At 43.1% G+C, this 20,879-nt stretch overlaps 1 protein-coding gene across 1 annotated transcript in view; it reads left to right on the top strand.

Moving 5' to 3' along the window:
• Window positions 1-712: 712 nt before the first annotated feature.
• LOC139664515 (EH domain-binding protein 1-like) overlaps window positions 713-20,879 on the top strand; it is a gene marked incomplete at its 3' end in the record, with an annotated part of 31,869 nt that continues 11,702 nt past the window's right edge. Inside the window, exons 1-2 of the mRNA XM_071543367.1 lie at window positions 713-1,057; window positions 1,660-2,131. Coding sequence (XP_071399468.1) covers window positions 2,028-2,131 — 104 coding nt within the window. The remainder of the gene's footprint in view (window positions 1,058-1,659; window positions 2,132-20,879) is intronic.

Genomic DNA, 20,879 nt, shown 5'->3' with positions numbered 1-20,879 from the left:
CAATACTGCATAATAAGACTGCTGTTCTGGAGCCTATTAAGGCAACAGCAAACACGCTTTGATTGACAAAACAAACATTCTCAGACAAAACCAGAGCCAGAAAGCGTTTTATCTAAAGGCATGGTGAAGGATTAAATGTCTTTGATGGATGTTGGATTTGGCCAATGTGATAACAACAATCTAGAAATACCTCATGAATCAGTAAACAATCCGTAAATGGCACATGCGTCGCACCAATGGGAGATTCCCGGGGGCGTTTCTTCGCCCTCAGTACACCAGTCATCCAGGCGGCAGGGAAACGATGGAGAGGCAAAGCTGCGTCAAGCTAGCCAGAGAAACCAAGAACACAACCAAACGTAAGGTGATTTTGTCTTCAAAATAAAAGCGTAGATTTTGTCACTCCTGGAAAGAATAATTTAAAATTGGAGTGCACAAAAAATGCTGTATGAAATGTCATTTTGGGGGAGAAAACAATTGTTATTAAAGTTGATATATATTCCTCCTTACATATATACGGTATCCTCAATTTGTTTCTTGGTGTTATTCAAAACACTTTGCAACATACTGTATTATCGTCTATGAGGGTTTTATTTTGAAAATCCACGACCGGGCGCAGCTTTTAATTGCGTCTAGCTTGACACTGTGAAAGGAGCAGAGCGGTGTGTGTGTATGTGTGTGTATCCATGCATCGGACTAGTCGGCTGTCGGAATTTACGCCTGGGGTCGGAATACTTTTTTGTTTACTTTTTGGACAAGCTCAAATGAATGTTGTCTCAGATTCAGCTCTGAGTCTTCGAGCTTGCGCTTACCCGGGGAGCAAATGAGTCTGTTGGCGAGCAACTGTTTCCGCTCTTGCCATGTTATGATAGCTAGCCATCGCTAGCAAGCTAGCTAACTGTATGGCTGCTGGTACCGTTGCAAAGAAGGTGATAATTAGCTAGCAAGCGGGCTACGCTTGCTCGCCTGCTAGTTTGTTACAGGCAGTCGGACAGTTCGCCTTCTCATAACACAGCTGATAAGGCTACTTAGCGGATGATGCGTTTGATATTATAACAAGGTAAGTGTCAAACTTAATTTAGTTTCACATGTTAATACGCTAGCCTAGCAGCTGAATCATCCCGGTTAGCGGGGCACAACGGCTCAGACTATTCCCTGGAACAGAGACATTCGACGGAATATTCCATGTTTACAAAATATCTAACGTTATCTGGGTCTCGGTCTCAGGTGGTATTTCTGAATGAAGTTTGCCTAAATTGTATGGATAACATGACTTGTTCCGTGCGTTGTTATTACCTCTCTGTCACCATTACAGAAAACGAATCCATAATTTATTATCAAACATACTAAGTTAGCTAGCACAGACTTGCCACTCCAGTAAATAGCTCCCGGCACGCCGTGTTGGCAGCAGAAGTGCTGGTGGAGTCCTACACACTTTCTTATACATTTGCCATATAATTTTACGTTACATAAAGGGGTTCTTTTAACATCGGCGATGCTATTACCGGTGGCAACGGAAAAGTTGCTACACGGACAATGCATCTCTCTATCGGGACGGGCAGTGGAGTAAGTTGGCGTCTAGATCAGGGAGGATACTCCGGAATGCCAGCAGGACTTTACAGCCTGGCTGTTGCTCTACTGACTGTGTCTTTCTCTTTTCAGGGTGCTCAGCAGAAAGGAATATTATACACACAGAGGATTGCACATCTTGTCGTATGAAATTATGGAGTGATTTTCCTGCTAACACCATGCGCGCCGTCAAATCAGACCTGGACCACTGCTGCAGAGATTCCGCGTCTACTTGGATTTATCAGGCAGTTTGTGAAGACCAGCAGCTCGGATTGGATGCGCAGTTTATCTTCTTTTTTTAATGTGCTTCCGCTGAAACATTAGCTATGAGTCTACGCGGGTTGAATCGGCTCGGATACATATAAACATTCAGCCCCGAGTGTGAATTCGTGTAAAGGAAGCCCAAGGAGGGAAGCCTAGGACGGGACAGGTACACAAAAACTATCCGTTCCTAAAGAAACATGGCCTCGGTTTGGAAAAGATTGCAACGTGTGGGGAAGCATGCGTCCAAATTCCAGTTCGTGGCTTCATATCAGGAGCTGATGGTGGAATGCACTAAGAAATGGTGAGTTGGGATACAGGCAACCACAGTGCTGTCATTTAAGCCCCATGAAAACTATGTGTCTGTCTGTGTGTTGGAATGCTGAGCTGGTTCCTGGTGGCCATAATTCACACACAGTCTCCTTGGTGTGCGGGCATGTCTGCATGTTGGGAGGGGCCCGGGTGCCTTGTGAAATTGCTATGTTAGTTTTTTTTGTGCCCCAATGCTGAATTTGTTTGGTTTGCGTGTTAGCGTATGAAAAAAATCGGGCGGCAGGGTGCACCAGTGGTTTAGAGAGATCATTCTTCTTCTGGAGGGGCCTTGGGTTCAAGCCCCCATGTGGCACACATCCACCCTGCTGAAGTGTCCTTGAGCAAGACACTGAATCCCTACTGGCTCCAGGGCTGCTGTTGAGTAGCTGATCCTACACTCTCACCTGCCTGAAGGGTGGAAAAGCCAATCGGTATCAATAAAGTCTCACAGTATTATTAAATAAGATTCTACTCGAGTGTGCCAATAGTCAAGTGTGTAGAAAGGAATTGCATTGCAGGGGCTTATGCTGTGTTCATGGCATATCGGATTTACCATAACTGCCAACTGGGAAGAGCCATTCACATCAGCCTCCTGATGGCAATTACAAGTAGGATATGTGGGAATTTTTTGTAGGCTCCGATGTCTCCCACTTGGCGTCATAAATTGTGCAAGTGTGTCAACACAGGCGGCAAACTTGGCAGCGAATCCACTGATGCCACTACAAGATAATACAAATTCAAGTTGTCAGTTATATTCACACCAATACAATGGACTTGACTTACAAAAAGGTGAGTAATATCTGCTGCCGGGCGTATATGGGTTGATTTTTATATTGATAAATAAACATAATTTTGGATGTGGGTGGTTTAACAAGACGACAACATGTGAATGCTGAACACTGAAAGTTGTAGCAACCAGACGTCATCCCGTTATTCCACTTCTTCTGAAATGACTTGAACGCGGCATTTGACCCTATGACCCCAAGAATTGAGCACTCCACTCGCTAACATTAGCTGTAATGGAAGCGTATGTGTTTTTAATAGTTTTTATGTCTCAATTGAGCGGCCTTTCCCGCTGCTTCACCTTGTAGGTATAAAATTACGACCCAAACATATGTCTGTAACGAAGAATGAATGAATGCTATTCAATAAAAGGGGAATGGGGAGCTCTCAGGTAGGTATGTTTTCAGTAGCAAAGATAAAGAGGGGAGATAGTTGCACACGCTGCGCTTTAGCCAGCAGGTATGTGTCCTGTAGTGAGTAATGAGTGAAAAGCAGGGGGTTGGGGAGTGAGGATGTCGCCTGGAGACATGTATTCTCAAGCGGCTTGCCTTAGGCGTGACTAACACAGACCCACAGAGCTTCGACCTGGGACAGATGTTAACGTGTTGGAGAATGGAATGAGAAAAATGTACGTCTCTTCCCAGAGCAAGGGGTGGTGGGTGGGCTCGGAGCTTAGGCAGTAGTACGCCTTGTTTTGCAATCTGAGCGGGGATCTTATATGTATTTCAGTGGAAGAATTTGATACATAGATCGGTTGCTACTTACTTCATTACTCAGTTGGAGTTTAATCAAATATTTATGCGATACAGACTAGTTTAAAGATGTCCGTCATTATATGAAGGCTGGATCATGCCCATTTCATGCTAGCAGTAGTGAGCCACTAGTCAGTGTGTGATGGTATAGCTCAGCATAAATGGCAGCTTTACTGTACATTCAGAAAATAGGATGCAATGAGCCTGTTAATACACTGTTTAGAGAGCTTCTGACCTGAGAATTGTGTGTGTGGCAGTATTTGGTTGAGAGAGTGTTTTGGCGCAAGGTCTCCGCCTGCCTTGGAGTGAGTGTGAGTGTGTGCACACGCATGGCTCGGAGTGTGTGAGAGAGCACTGGCGCAGGGTTTCTGCCTTCCTCGGACTTCATCAGTACGGTATGTTATTGTTGCAGTGGAAACTTTCCATCTACGCTGAGTGGAAACAGTCCCCAGAGCTCAAATGGATCTCAAATCCTGAAATCTTCAGGAGTGATTTTTGAAAACCTGCAGCCCTTTTATTGCTTTTATCAGAAAAAAGGCTTACAATTTGTGTAGGCTATATTTGAGCGCGTACTTGCAGGTGTGGATGCTTTTAAATGTACATTTCACATTCACATTTTACACATTTAGCTGACAGTCTCACGCAGACGGACTTACAATGAGCATATCAGTAGAATAAGCTTAAATTCCTAGATCGCTGACATTATAAACAACCAGCGGGTAAGAAGTGCCCAGGTCATTTCTGAGTGTGTGGTTCTTCACATGTGATTCCCATGCCTGAGGTGTGATCAGTAGCTTAACTCCTCTAATCATGCGGTTGTGGTGTGAGCTTGCGTGAGCAGTTTTATCCAGCCAGCCAGACTAAACCTTTAAACTTCTGTGATGGTCTCAGGTAACGTCCTGGCCTCTCTCTCTGGAGGGAACCTCACTCCAGATGGGACACTTTTAATTACATTTTTTACATTTTACTTAAGACGAGACTCCAATACGGAGCAGAGCGATCCTTATAATTTGCCAGATTAAGCTGAAAACATAATTAGGTATTTTCTTTCTTTGCACATTCTGCTGAAGATCCTGCAGAACATACATGTACCATTTCACTGGAGGAGTCAGAGTGCAGGGGCTTCTGGGAGCGTCACCCGTGGAGCAGATGGGGTTCAGTGTTTTGCTCTAGAGCTGAGCGATATTGCTGAGCGAGTGAAATGAACAATGAATGCCTCTACCCGCTTCGCCATCATATCCACATTAGACTACTAATTTTCTCGTTTAAATATCTTCTGAAAGCATGGCCAAAATATCCTCACATTATTGATGGTATCGAGGTATTGGGTCAAAAATATTGCGATATTTGATTTAGTCGTTATCACCCAGCCCTATTTTGTTCAAGGATATTTTGACAGGGATGGAAAAAGTGTTGAGGATTGAACCTGTGACCATGCAGTTACTGGACACTCCCTTTACCCAGCAGGCCACCAAGATGCACTATGAGTGGCGAGGCTCTGAAATCTGAAACACACCCATTAACCCTGACTTACCAACCTCAACTAAAGGATCATAAGGGCTTCATGCTTCAATTAGTGGCATGCTATTGGTCAGAAAAGGAAACTTATGACGAGCTTTTAATTCCAGACTTTAGGGCATTTCTGTATTATTAGATGATATACAGTGGTGAGGGAGAGCAAAGATGGGAGTGAGAGAGGGGGGAAGGTGACGTGACAAAGCGCATGAGTCAGATTCAAATCTATGATGATGTGAGTACATGCAATGTGCTTCGGCCCGCTGTACCACCAGGACAACCCGTGTTTTGTTATTTTTATTTTTAAGGAGAGTGGGCAGTCCGCTCAGCTTTATTATCTTTATTCTTTATTGAGACAGTAGGAATGTAGTGACAGAGACAGAGCCTAGGGTCGGGGGTGTTTCTCCACATATTTTATGTTTGTAAATTAACTTTTGGCCTATATCTGTGGCCCAGTTCCTGTGGTCGGCTCCTCTGAGGAGTGGAGGGAGAGTTAGCATTCCACTCACGCCCCTTTCAGAGTCAAATCAGACTCACCATTAAAACTTGATGAGCTCAGTGTCTGTGTTTGCCACTGAAATGGAGCACTGTTCACACAGTATTGTAGCACTAGCGTAATGCCTGTTCATGATATTTCATTAACATCTCTGATAATTTCTGTAGCTTTTCATTTGTGGTATATAACCATGGTGATTCAGTAGATCATACCTCAGCTATCCACCTCCCTTGCCCTTCCTCATGTTTTTAAATCGGTCTTCCACCAGAGAGAGATGTAGCCGATATGAAAATGCATGTAGCACCAAGCTGGCGATAACTGTGTTAAAATCTGTGTTCTCTATTGATTTCCACTGTGAATTGGTGCACCCTCAAACAATTTTGATGCACTACGCTCCTGCATTGTAGCTAATTACTGTGCATTGCATTGTTGTAGTATATTTGACTTTGAGGCATCTGCATGAGTCTGATTTGAAAAGGGGGAAATATTATGATCCAAACTCTTTGAAAAGCCCCTGCGTCAGCGCACTAAGATATGGAGTGAATCTTGTCTTGTTGTTTACCCTTGCATTTCCTGCCTGCCCCAAAACTCAATCCCTCTCCCTCTCCAGAGTGGTGATTGTTGAGATCTCACACAGTGCGGTCTTCAACTGGGCTGTAATAGCTGAAGACTGAAATATACAGTATAAGTCTCTAAATCTTGCAATTGCCGCTAAGCCAGCGCTGCCGTGTTTCTGACTTTCTGACCTTTTCACTGGCACTGCTTTGAGCTGCTGAGCAGGCAGGAAAAGACCACGTCTTTATTGAGGAGTTGAGGCTAAATCTGCTATGTCTGTTTGTGATAATGGATACACACACACACACACACACACATGCACGCCCTCTCTATTACTAGCACCACCTCCTTTTTCACCCTTTTTCTGATGGCTGCTCTTTCCTAAGTGGCTCTTTGCAGTACATTCTAAAGTGCGCCACAAAAAAATCATGGAAATAGAAAATGAATTTGTCAAGACGAGATTTGAAGAAGTTTTGAAGAAAACCTGGGGTAAATACAATATTAAAGGCATACTTTCTGGGGGAGGAAGTATGCATTTAATATTGTATTATCTTGGTGGATTTTTAGTAATACAAACCAGTAGGGCTGCACATTTATGGCAGTAATTCTGCATGATATTGCGATCACATGGTACAGGGATAGCAGAATCTCACGTACAGTGCAAAGGGACAGAGGAAGACATGATTCACAGTCGTCTATACATATCGCACTACATGTATCTATGCATTTAAGCAGCATTTAGTCAGTATAGCAGCAGCTGTGGGGGAGGTAATGAGTGGGAAGCTGTATTTAGGCTGCATGATTGTGGCTAAAATGATCCGCCAAATGACCTCACCCAAAAATGTTTTGCGCTTTTTTATCACTTGAGCACATAATACGTGTAAATAAGTGTTTTTCTGCATTGGTAAGCTTCAGTTTTGGACACACTCCTTACTGTTTTATATCAGTGTGTGGGTTGCTCTAATTTCCCTACAGTTACCTTCACAACCAATGTACCTGTAGCATTCCCCCTCAGGACTATGTGAAGAGTGCAAACTGCTTTCACAATTGTATAAAGTGATAGTCCGACAATTATTTTGTGAGATGTGATCTTGATTGAGTAATTAATCTACGCTTCGAGGAGCAAATTGTGTTATTGCGCTTTTGGCATCTTTTATCGTAATTGTGGCTATTTTCAACTATAGTGGATGTTTTAAATGAAATATTTTGATGTTGCCAATATGCCTAATGAAAGAAACTAAAATTGTGGCAAGTAGTTGAACATGAGTAATTGTGCAGCTCTACTAATGAGAACTTTGAAGGTTGAAACGGAGAAGCGGTTCAGTCGGTCCTAAAGACATCCTGCTTCTCGGGAACAGAATGAGGGGTCGCATGGTTCAGATACTCACTTAATTAAAACAAAAAGCTTTATTCTTTCAGGGAAGGCTCACTGAGCATACATGGTCTTTTTCAGCAGCAGCGCTCTGCTACACACTTGCCGATTCACACCTGGGAGCTGCAGTTGACCTCCAAGCAGTTGGGAATTAAACTCCTTGTTCAAAGTCACCTCGACAATATTTGTTCAGGGAGAACAACTCACTTTCCCCACCCAGATTTTCCCAGCTGGTCTGGCGTTGGCATCAGCAACAAACCTCTAGCCTCCAGACTGCTGCCATACCGCGTTGCTTTAAAAACGACAAGGGACGGGTATGCTCAGGTGGATGCCATCTCATCTTATGCTTACATCTGCTGAAGTCCCCCTGCACACAGTTTGTCAGTCCTAAATATATGTCCAACGCGTTCAGGTTATTTTGGAAAAGAGGGATTTGGTACTTGCCAGTAGAGGTCAATAATTAATCAAAGCTATTTTACCTGGGTACTTCATATAGACTACCCAAAGTAAGACATATTCAAGTCTGCACGTTTATTCAAGGAGGGTGTACCCTCCTTTGCGTCTATATGAAATGCCCAGGAAAAATAGCTTAGTTTTTCATTCCTCTTGCCTCACCTGGGAGATGGGGATGAGGCTGTAGCAAAGCAAGCTTGTGACCAGAGGGTTGTTGGTTCAAATCCACAGATACCTCGGGAAATCTGGGTGAGAGCAGTGAGCGAGCAAGGCACACTTTCCCCCTCCTCAACAACCACTATCAAGGTGCTCTAGAGCAGTGATTCTCAACCTTTTTCATATCAGGGACCCCTAATTTAGTCCACATTGGGCCTACGAACCCCCATTTGATGAGATTTTGTCTCTCGAACCCAAATCTGAGAATATTTTTATTGTTGGATATGATTTTGTCCAGAATTGTCTGTACTGTAGTAGAGAGATAACAGTGAATCTATGATCAAAATAGTCACTCTTCTTGTTGAACTTCTTGTAACTGAAATAATGGTGAAGTTTAACAATTCATGAGTTTGCTGGGGACCCCCTGCAACCCCCTCAAGGACCCCTGGTGGTCCCCGGACCCCACGTTGAGAACCACTGCTCTAGAGCAAGGCAACTCAAACCTGTCTTAACAGTAAAAGGCTGCACAAATCCCAGGTGTGAACTTATGCCTCAATGCAACCCTCACTCACCCGGTTACTATTCCCCCGAGGCCGGTGCTTTGAGTGAGAATGTGTTTTTAGTCAGCTTGCCTGGGTAAATATGGGTCAAAAACATTGTCAAAAGCCGGGAGTGTCGTTAGCATTGACAGGCAGGCTGACTCGCGTGTCAAGGGTATGAGCGTTATGCACTGGAAGTAACACAGAGACGCTATTGATTCCACTGTAACTCTAGCTCGCTACACGCAACCGTGTCTAATCAAGACAGTTGTGATTCCCTCTCAGCCACGCGACGTGACAGGGAAAGTTCAAGAGTTCTGAGGAAGAAGTTTTCATATCAACCATCTGGGAAGTAACCCTGGGGGCAAAGCATCAATCACGTCATACACACACACACACACACACACACACACACATACATACATACAAGGCATCAGTGATTTCAGTGTTGCAAGAGGGGAAGGGAGGGAGAGGGAGTCCCTAAACAGACGCACACTCACTTTCACGTCTTTCACACACATACACAAACCCGCTCTCACCATCTCTCATACACATACACTAGCACACTCACTCTCACCCTCTCTCTCACACACACGCGCACACACACACACACACACTCGGGGTAGCCAAGGTAAGGCTGCATTATCTGCAGCTCCTCTGGTCTGACTGCTGACAGATAAATGGCTGTTGTCTCCGTCACGTCCCTCCTGTTTATATTTCAGCTCTCCTCAGGGAGTTCAGTGTGTCAGAGCCACTCTCAAACTGATCATCATCACATAGTCTTCTTACACAGCCTGTTTAGTACTCCGAAAACAACTACTGTACTCTGCAGGGATGGGGGTTTTTTCAGGGTTTCAGGACATGAAGTTATGTTTACTGGTATATAGCGATTTAAGTTTCAAAAGTCAAGTGAAACATGACATCCCCCTGGGCCGATCAATAACGAGATGCATCATGCCTCAAAATTTCATCCAAATCAGACAGGTGGTGACGCATTTATTGCCTTCAAGCATTGACTTTTTGACCTTTTAATTATACCGTCCCCAGTGGTCCAATCAGTGTTAAGCTTTTTACACCACCAGAAGACAATGCCACAATGTGCCATCCCTCCAAAGTCAGAATTGGTCCAGTGGTGTCCGAGATATGCCCAGAGATCATGTTTGATGGACGGACAGATGGATCAGATTGACAGCTTGATCCACAGTCGTTGCCCCCCCCCCCTCCCCCATTTCATTGCGTGGGGCACAATAAACATAACATTTCCACAATATTGACATTTAATTTGGAAAATAGTCAAGATGTTGATCTTAACGGCATCCAAAAATGCAATAAAATTATTTTGTTCCTCAAAACATTGACATTAATGATCGTGAGCACAATATCGAGCCAAATGTATGGGATTATCACTGAAGCCATAAACTTGTGGCCAGTGTACAGCTCCATACAACACCTCCCTACACTGTATGCATGCGTGTTGAATGTACAGATGTGTAGGTATTAGATGTATGTATGTACTGTAGGCTAATGTTACTCTTCATTGTACGTCTTGCACTGGACCTTTGCACTGTTTGCGAAGCTCTGTTCTTGTGCCATGTGTGTCAACATGTGTCACGCTCACGGTGACAATAACTGTTCATTTGTCAATATTTCCCTTCACCAGTGTCACCAAGGCAAATCCCTGTGGATTAACTGTATTTGGAGTATAAACAGAATCCGATTCAGATACATTTTCAGTGGGAGATTAAAGTATTTCTGCCTTTTCCTGCTGCTTTTTGTACCCTCTCCTATCTCGGATTAGGGCTTCCTCTCTCTCTTTTCCAAATTCATTCTTTTTTAGGGATGCGATTAGGAAAACAAAAAAGCAGTAATCTTCCCTTAAAGGTCAATTGGTGTCAGGAGACGGCCTCATAACTGGAAGGTCATGGGTTCAGTTCCTATAACTGTCGATATATAGGCCTATGCTCATCAAACAGCATGATCTCATCAAAGTGTCCTTGAGCAAGACACTGAACCCCTATCTCACTGTACATCGCTCTGAGTAAGTGTGTCAACTAAATGCCTAAAGTATAAAACTTATAAATGAACGGGGGTTCTGTTCTGAAAAGAAATCCTGTTAAAATCATACCACAGTTGAAGCATCATGCTGAAACTTGGCTGATGCCTCGCCCCATCAGGCGAAGTGACCGCCATGTGTCAGGCTGTGACATGTTGTCTTCTGGTGAGCATGTGTGTGTTATGGCGACCGTCCATCATCTCTCTGGCAGCGAAACATCATCTTGTGTGACGTGGCCCGCTGTGCACATCGCCATTTGAAGGCCTTGACACGTTCCTGAGGGCAAGTTTGATATCTGGCGATAGTAGAGTTTCTGTTGGTCAGAAATTATGGGTGGAACCACAGAATCTGGGTTAAAAAATGACAGCCATAGAATACCATTGGACTGTGGGGTTTTGGAGAAAATGCTCTTGAGAAATGTGCTTAAAAGTCATGGCAATGTGCGTAGGAAGCAAAGGTCTGTGGGATGCTCTGTGTGTGTGTGTGTGTGTGCATATTGTGTATATTTTCCATTTGTTGACACTTGAGACCAAAACTGGGATCACAGACTCAGTGTATAAACGCTTCAACATGTTAATACCTGAAATCTGGAAAAAATGGCTAATACTGTTGTAGCAGAAGGCTAGCTAACGAGCTAGCCTTCCACATTACCTAATGAGTATTGTCAACCTATGGCAACGGTTAGAGGTGAGCAACTAACAGGAGGAAGCAGTAGTTGGAGGTTATATGTCTGCCTGCCAACTGACAGTGTATGTATGAAATGCAGCCAACGTCTCTCAGTGTACAATTGAAGTCCGTCACATTAAGGTCAGCTATTGAAACAGGAATATTCAGTGGTGCTCCAGTAGAGGACAAAATATGTCTGTTATGTGATTTGGGAGAAAATAAAATTCAATTCATTTTATGTTCTGTCGTCCTTGACATGAGCTGAAAAGTGTGCTTTGTGAGTTCTTTTAGTCTTTTAGTCTTTTAGTTATATTGAAAGATTTAATTTATAAAGTCTTCTGCAGCTTAATATAATAAGATTTTTATACAAGGCGCCAGATGCGCAGTAAAACAATTTTCCTTCCTCAAATCACTGAGGCTAATAATCATGATTAATCATTTTGTCACAATATCTAGCAAACAATTGAAGCCATAATCATGCAGCCCCATCAGGAACTCAAATGTAAGGAAATACATAATCTCCCATTAAAAATAAATGGGAGTTGTGTGTCCAAAAAAACACATCTGGGAAACTAGTGTTGAATGGAGAGTTTGTTCTGGTTTTGTGGGTGGGTTTTGTGCTCTGTGGGTTAACAATCTGTAAACAAACGGTTTCATACTTGGTACTTATGTTGTTATTTTTTGTGCTCTTATCACTTCCCAAATTACAGCCTTTGCTGAGGATTTAAGTCAGCCGCTTGTTTTTAGCTCGCCTCTCTCCTCTCCTCTCAGACTGGATAGATCTCCTCATCTCTGCCTCCTCTTCTAGTCCTGTAATTGTTTTCTTGCACCAAGCCCACTGCTGTCATCTGGGGCCGCTCACACACTATCATTAGCGCTCTTCTCTCCTTTTTTTCTCTCTCTACCTCTCTCTTATCTCCTCTCCTTCTTCCTCTCTCCTTCTCCCTCTCTCTTACTCTCCCTCCTGTCCTTTTCTTTCTCCCTCTCCCCTTCTTTCTCTATCTCTTGATTGCTCAATCTCTCTTCCTCCTTCCTTCCCTCACTTGTTTCTCCGCCCTCTTTTTTTGGTAATGTCACTTTAACTGCTTTGCAGTGGAATCCACCCGACTGCAGTTGCTCAGTGCTGCAATCATGGATGCACACACACACCACACCACACCACACACAGAGTCTCTCAAATCTGTGTGTATCCTTGTGCACACACATAAACACACAGAGACAGAATCACAACAACAGTGTAAAGGATACGCACAGATATATGCACATACACATGCGAGCGCATGCACACACACAGTCCTGCAAGCACATACACCCACACACTCACACAAACCATCGAACAACCGTCTGTCTACACACACATGCGCGCACACACACTAAATAAATAGACATGAGACATGGCAGGGTTGTGAAGCAGTCAATGGAGTGTTAAATGTGATGAAAACTCTGCTGGTGTGTCTGTCTCTGCTGCTGTTGGAGAGAAACACGCAGCCCAGGAGACCGCTCATCATTTAGCAGCCTGAAGGGCTGTGCTGCAGGATCTGCAGGCAGATGAATGTGTGTGTGTCAGGATGGGAAAATACCACCAGCCAGCAGTCTTCTACTGTTAAATGTAGGCAGTTGCTGGTGAGATGATCTACGTTATCAGCCACTGCAGCAGGTAACAAAGCATTGTTTGGGAAGCTCTATTCTAAAAATGTAGTTGACTTGCAGAGGGAGTTCAGGTTGTACAAGCCACAAAACATTGGCTTCCCTTCCTGGTAGTGTCTCCTATGGTGGGAAACAAAGTTGTTTTCTCTACAGGTCAGTTAATCCTCTTTCACTATTTTACCAGCCCATTAGGCTTTTAGAAAGGCTAGGACCTCCTGGTTGGTTACCTGCCACAGTGGCTGGTAGATTAGATAAACTTGCTAGTCACAGTCCGTGTTTACCATGATTTGACTGGTGTTTGGTGGTAATTTCCCACCACACCCACTCCAAAGGCCAGTAACATAATCCTACTGAAGACCAAATTCTACCCCAGATTCTCACCCTCCCTCAACGGTCACAGCACGCTTGGCAGTGTAGATGTTCCCAATGCTCCCAGCAACCAGCAACAAAATGAGTCACTGGGTCAAAAATCTTTTTATGTTTCCCAGCTATAAGATGTTTGTTCATTATAATTGAACCTACTAGTGGGCGGGGTAAGGGTAGAAATGTTAAACTGGCAGGTTAAGCTAAACTGCGGTCCGGATCCAGATAAGCTAGAAAGGTGATAAAAACAGAAAACTATAGAAAACTATCATCTGCAAGCTTTGTTTGCAACTGTCATTGGCAGGCGGTGGTAATACCAGCAATTTCCGCTTGGAAGATGAAACGTGAATTTATGTGGATGTTCCAAATACAAAAAGTCAAAATGTGATACCTCCCCTTAAATTAAGAAAATGTCAAGTAACTGCGCTGTTGAAAGCCCAGGCAAAAAAAAACAGGCAGTTCCACAGGGTACTTGATTGATTTTATACTGTTACCACCCACAATTAAAATAATAAATTAAAATTGTTATGTAAAATTCAGGCCATATCGCCCACCACAATTTGAAAAAAAAAAATGCTGAGGCAAGCCCTCCACGGTAACATTTTGAGGCAATGTAGACAGGAAATTGGCCAGCAATTATAAGCAGCATTACTTTTTCAAAATACTCTCAAAAATCCATTTGTCACGCACAATGATTTTGTTCCCTTAGCAAATACCCATCCTCGCTGAAGCAAACGTTTCCTGACTCTATTGTCTCAATGTTGCTCATGTATCATCGCCTTAGGAACTGGAAGTTGGCCTCCATCATCCATCATCCCCCCCTCCTTGTTTCTCTCCTCTTTTCTGTGGCTGCTCTCGAGCGCATGATGGTACTGATTCCTACTGTGTCAGCCTCTCCCTAGGGCTCTGTGTTAGCTCGTGTAGTGACAGTAATTGTTGAGGGAGGGGTGAAAGTTATTCCCACACTTCCCATGCTCTGATTTTCCTAGCCGGTCCTGGGTATTCAAACCCGCAACCTTCCCGTTAAAAGCCTGCCTCGCCTTCAGTCCACCTCCCACTCTCTTTTCTATTTTCTTTCTATGAGCAGAAAGTCGGCCTCCTATCATCCTCTTTTTTCTGTTTTCTGTAGCTGCTCCCAAACACATGATCTGAGTGATTCCTACTGTGTATGTTCCCTCCCCGAGGCTGTCACTGTGCTCTCTGGTTGAGTGGCAGTAAGCTGCTGCCTGTCTGTATGCTGACTACTGCGTTGTACTCACTTTACTGTCCTGCGTCTAATTCCCTTTTGAATCATGCTTTTCTGCCTTCCCTGTTATTTTTTTTTAATTTAAACCTTAATTTATTCAGGGAAGATTTGGTGAGCATGCACGCAGACTCATTCATCATTGCCTTGCTCCACGCTTAAAAATGATGATCAGCAATGACTGTATTCTCTTTTTTTTTTTCAACCTTTATTTATCCAGGGAAGTTTGCAGAGCCCACATGCCCTTTTTAGCAACGCCCTGCCTCTCATTCATACAGTTACAGACATTCACAACTGGGAGCTACCCAGTACGACCACAGTTTTCTCCTCTTGGCCACTGAGAAGCCCCACTGGAACAGTTTGAGTTTAGGAGTTATGTGGCTTATTGAAGAGCACAACATGGTAGTTGTCAAGGGGAGAGGGGAGCATTTCTTTTTCATTTCCCCCACCCAGATTTTCCCAGTCTTGTGGGTGTCTGAACCATAGCCTTCTGACACGGTTGCACAGTTAATTGTTTGATGTGATTTTAGCTTCAAAAATGAATATTCCTGTACTATTGCTGTATCAGTGACGTTGAAACATGACGTGTCATTGAGACTGTACACTGTGGTATAATCAAGATCAGTATCAATCAGTAATATCAAGATAAAGATGCAAAAAGTGCAGTAAAATGATTTTTCTTCTCAAATCACCAAGACTAATAATTGTGATAAATAACTGTGATCATAATATATGGCAAAAAAATCAGGATTTTCATTTTGGCCATTATCATGCTGCCCTACCTGGTCACAACGCCTCTTCTCAATTCTTCTCAACCCGTACATACTTGACCCATACAGAACATAACTTAAAAACAAAGCATAGTATATACAGTAGCCTATAGGACTTGCACTTTACTCATTTAGACTGAAGGAAGATTGTTGAATCATAGAACAATTTACATAGAAAAGTCAATTTGGTAATTTCCACATCTTGAAAAGTTTGGGAATTTGACGAAGAAGAAATGCATGGAAAAGCATGGAAATATAGTAATATGTTATGAGATGCATGACTTAAGATTTTAGATTTTTCTGAGGTTGTGTTTCCTTCTCACCACTGCAGTGTCATGGGTGCAGAGGTACTGTGATCTTCGTGGCTATAAAAGAAGTAAAAGTTGGCGTGAGTTTTACCTCTCATCAGCTGTCTTCTTTCTTTCCCACGAGAGAATAGCAGTGGGAGAGCCTCAATTAGTTTGCATAGAAAATACATTGCTTTGAGGTTGCCTTATGAGAGCCTCAGATTTTTTCACACACAGTTCACATCATAACTGCACTCCCCCGCCCTCGCAGACATGCAGTTGAAGTGATAAGGGAGGAATGAAAGAGCATTGATGAAGAGCCAGAAAAATAACCAGACAAAAATATGCGCACCACTCCCGATGTGTCTGCCTCTTGGTGTACATTAATGACATGCACTTCAACCAGCTAACACATGGACCTCATTAGCTGTGGGTTCGTATTGATTTGTCCGCTGACTTTCAAGTTGTCACTAAATCAAATTCAACATCAGAATGAATGAGTCTGTTACGTTTTCAGCCTAGTAAAGTCTTGCGCTGTTTTGTGTCATTCCATTTTGTTAAATTGAAATGAAGGAACAGCTTCAGGCACAAATCGAAATTCAATCTGAGAAACGGCAACAGCTCAGTAGCCCCAATCACTGAACAAAATTACAAACTTCTGTCTGATCTAATCTGTCTTCCTCCCAATCCCAGCACAGAGCTACCCGCCATTTTTGTTACTCGCTTCCAGTGGGTCTCACCCATTTCCCGGTTCCTTCTTCCCCCCCCATGTCTGTCAAGCCAATCCAGACAGTCCTATCAGCGAAGAAATATTTCATTTTCTCCTCTTGGCTGTCGATGATCACCTGCTCCTCTTTTTCAATAGTTACCTCTGCTCTGCTCCCGATATGCTTTCTCAGTGCTAAGAGAGTAACAACTATTACTTAACCTCCATCCCTCAGGACTGGTGGAGTCTCTGAGTCTCTGATCTTCACTTCATCCGTTCAACCTCTCTGCTTATTACATTGTAACTGGCCCACACCCGGTCTCTCTCTTCAGTCAGGCCGTCATGGCTGATCCTCAATTGGTCACGCTTGGCCTCCAATTGGTCTGTCTCTGCAGTGCAGCTTGCCGCACAGAGTGACAGTAGCTATGTCTCTATTCAGATGCCCAGTGAATTTTGAGCGAACTTTTGACATTCCTGTAACAGTAGCAACTAATGGCTGGGTTGAACTGGCTAAATAGGCTTCCTGAGTGTAAAATGTAGCTACGTCAAAATACACAGCCACAAGAATAATGGAAAGAGTGTTTACGTTTGAGGTCTTCAAAAGTTTGGGAATCACGCAAATCTGGAAATGTCTGGAAAAATAATAGACATTTTATGTAGCTGTAGACCTTCTATCACATCACATATTTACTGATGTTCAGGATAGCAACTATCTGCAGACATTACATTAAACATTAAACACCAAAAACCAAAATCTTCAAATCCAGCCTCAGTGCTGTGCACACAAGTCGTGTAAAGAGATGGTGAGGGAGAGCGGGGAAAAGTAATGTAGACACAGATTGACTCAGAAGTGTGAAAACATACAGCGATGTGATCTCATAAAACCCCTTCTTTAGACTAGGATCTAAAAGAAATCCTGTCAAAATGACAAGTCTACCCGTAGCCAAAGACAGAACATTCACAGTCTGTCTAGTTGAAGCTCTTATCCAGAGCGACAGCAGGTAGAGGGTTCAGTGTCGTGCCTAAAGACACTTTGACAGGACACATTAGCTGCTGCAGCGATCAAACCTGTGACCTTCTGGTTACGGGCCGGTCTTTCTAACCACTTCACCGCCTTGCTGCCTCATTGAACTGGCTTGCTGGTGTGACAGGAGGTCATGGTGGCAGTGCAGTTTCACCTTGAGGTCAGTCAGCAGTGTATACAGTAGGGCTGCAACTAACGATTATTTTCATTGTCGATTAATCTGTTGATTATTTTCTCGATAAATCGATAAGATGTTTGGTCTATAAAATGTCAGAAAATGGTGAAAAATGTCGATCAGTGTTTCCCAAAGCCCAAAGATATTCAGTTTACTGTCATAGAGGAGTAAAGAAACCAGAAAATATTCACATTTTAGAAGCTGGAATCAGAGAATTTTGACTTATTTTTCTTAAAAAATCACTCAAACCGATTAATCGATTATCAAAATAGTTGGCGATTAATTTAATAGTTGACAACTAATCGATTAATCGATTAATCGTTGCAGCTCTAGTATACAGAGAGCGTGCAGTGGGTTAGCGTGGGCTTAACACAGACACACACTCACATGCACACATACACGCACATTTTAAATGTTTTATTAGAACCCAGGAAAATGTAATGTAATTTACATAAAATTCAAATATTAAAGAAGTTCAGCATGCTGAAAGGTCTCATACAGCCTGACTATACACACACACACACACACACACACACACACACACAGCCACACGCCGCACACACATTCTAACCCATTCTGAATGCTTTTATTATTAATCCAGGAAATTAAATTAGAATTAACACACAATTTTACAGCTAGAGAATGTCAACATGGTTTAAGGACATTTAAGGATAGAGAGAGCATCGGCCGTGCCGCGCAGCCGGGCTGCAAGCACAAACAAGTGCAAACACACTCGCACGTCACACACACACACAACGCCAGGCACACTCGAGCAAGCTGATTAGAGTGGTGCTTTAGCTTCTCACTCCAGACACTTGAGTCTGGCGTTGGTGCTTTCAGCGTTAACTCTGTGTCATTGACCCAGCTCTTCGTCGCCACACACACACTGGTTGCCGGTTCTATAATTGGAGGTCAAGGGCCTGTCAGTGTACCCCGTAGAACACAGTGGCACACACACACACACACACACACACAAACACACACACACACACACACACTTCTCCTAATTTCCTGTCCCTTCCTAATCTACACATACACACACATCCTGCTGTCACACAGACAAAACCTCAAGGATGTGATTTTTCAGTTTTTGAGCATATACAGTGACAGTGATAAAATATGCTGATAAGAAAACACAGAGAGGTGAGACTTGAGCAGGGAACAAAATAAATCCAGAGGCTTATAAAATTATCTCACTGTAGAAAGAAACAAAAACAACCAAAGCAAAAAAAAATAAACAACCAAAGACGCAAATTTATCGGACAAAGGAATCTAAATAACAAAACACAGTGTGGTGGAAAATGATAGAATAAGAGAACGCATAAATTGACAAGGAAAATGAAACAATATTAAAATGGCTCTGATGCAGAAAATGAATTAATAGGGGAAGAGCAACTCCCATTTATTTCTGATAGGACACTTCTTTTCCTGCTTTCTTTCTTGTTTTTTTGTTATGTTGCGGATCACACCCACTGAACCTTGCTTTATACAGACTCCATGTAAATTTAAAATGGCATTTTGCCCTGTCTTGTCATGCCCTGTGTGCCTGTGTGTGTGTGTGTGTGTGTGTGTGTGTGTGTGGTTTAACGGGCAGTCCGCAGTGTGACAGTGACACAGATTGTGTTTGCTCTGCTACGTCTGTCTGATAGCAAGAGGCCAGTCGGACTGATAGCACACCAAAGCGAGAGCAATCCTCCCCTCTCTCTCTGTCTCTCTCTCTCTCTCTCTCTCTCTGTCTCTCTCTCTCTCTCTGTATCTCTCTCTCTCTGTCTGTCTGTCTCTCTCTCTCTACCACCCTCTTGTTGCTCTGTCTTTATCTGAATCAGAATTTGCCAAGTAGGTCAAGCCTACAAAATACATTTTCTACCTCTACTTCTCACATATAGGCATGTTCTGATATGGCGTTTCTGAGCAAATACTACTTTCAGACATTTCATCTGGTAATTTGCAAGTTCTTTACAGTTCTTTACAGTACCATAGTCTGTCATGTTACACGTTACAGTATAGCAGTCTGTTGCATTTTGCAGCACAGCTGTGTGTATTACAGTACAGTAGTCTGTTCCATTAGGTGACAGTAAATTAGTCTGTTAGATTACATATCACAGCATGGTTGTGTGTATTGCAGCACAGTGTCTGTTGTGATGCATACTGCAGTACAGTCGTCGGCCATATTTCATCTTACATTACTGTTATGTGTATTATTAGTAGTACGACGTATTTACATTCCCTCTTGTCTTTTCCTGCTCTTTCCTGTCTCTCCTCATGTCTGTGATCGACAGGCAGACATGAAGTCTGTCGGTGGAGGGAGACGCTCTCCTTCCTCTGAGCAATATCAGCGTTTGGTCGGGATGATGCCGTATCCACTTTCAGACGCCCGTCTTCCTCAAACACACACACACACACACACACACGTACACACAAACTTTTCGTCTCTTTCCTTTTAAAACCCTCCTTTCTCTTTCTCACATCACACGCACTCTCTCTCTTTCTTTCTTTCTTTCATCCTCTCTTCTGTATTTTTTCCCATCTCCGTCTCTCTCTCTCACTCACTCTCACACACACACACACACTGACACACTTTTATAGATGACAGAGAAAGCTTTATTCGTTTTTTTTAATGACAGAGGAGACAGTCTAACCCTCTCCAGCAGACAGACAGCTGAACAGCGAGCCCTCAGACAGTGAAGTCTTGTTGGAATGAGGCCATTCACCCCAAAGCCTTGCTGTAACTGTAAGGCGGTTTGGACTAGGGGTGCAACATTAATCACAGGAAACAATCGACGGCCGCAATTATCAACTCGCATGAGGCTGCATGTTTTTTTTTGCAACACCTACAAGATTTTTCTTTGATAATTGGTATACAATTGAAGTTGCATGTTGGAGAAAATCTTTGAGTTTATTCAAGCTAAAGTAAATCCATTAGCATGTGATTTTACTCCTGGGTTGTTTTTTTTCTCCAAGAGCTGCAAAACCAAATTATGCTGAAATAGTGTCCACATGTATTGCAATTGGTATTTCATTAACATTGTGCAATTTGATTTGCTGGCGAGGGATTCTACCTAGCACAAGCAGTGCAGTGGAGCTGCTCAGTGGCCAGCAGTTCCCAAGTGGGGATGTATGGAAGTGTGTAAAGCAGGACAAGTCATTTTTTGTCTAATTAAGGGTTAAAAATGGAAATCATAATT

This window comes from Centroberyx affinis, unplaced genomic scaffold, assembly GCF_046629955.1.
Source record: "Centroberyx affinis isolate AG114_WGS23_722 - 3 ecotype Tasmania unplaced genomic scaffold, CSIRO-AGI_Caff_v1 ptg004303l_1, whole genome shotgun sequence".
NCBI lineage: Eukaryota > Metazoa > Chordata > Actinopteri > Beryciformes > Berycidae > Centroberyx > Centroberyx affinis.
Note: the sequence above shows the minus strand (reverse complement) of the source record. Positions and strands in the feature narration are given on the sequence as shown.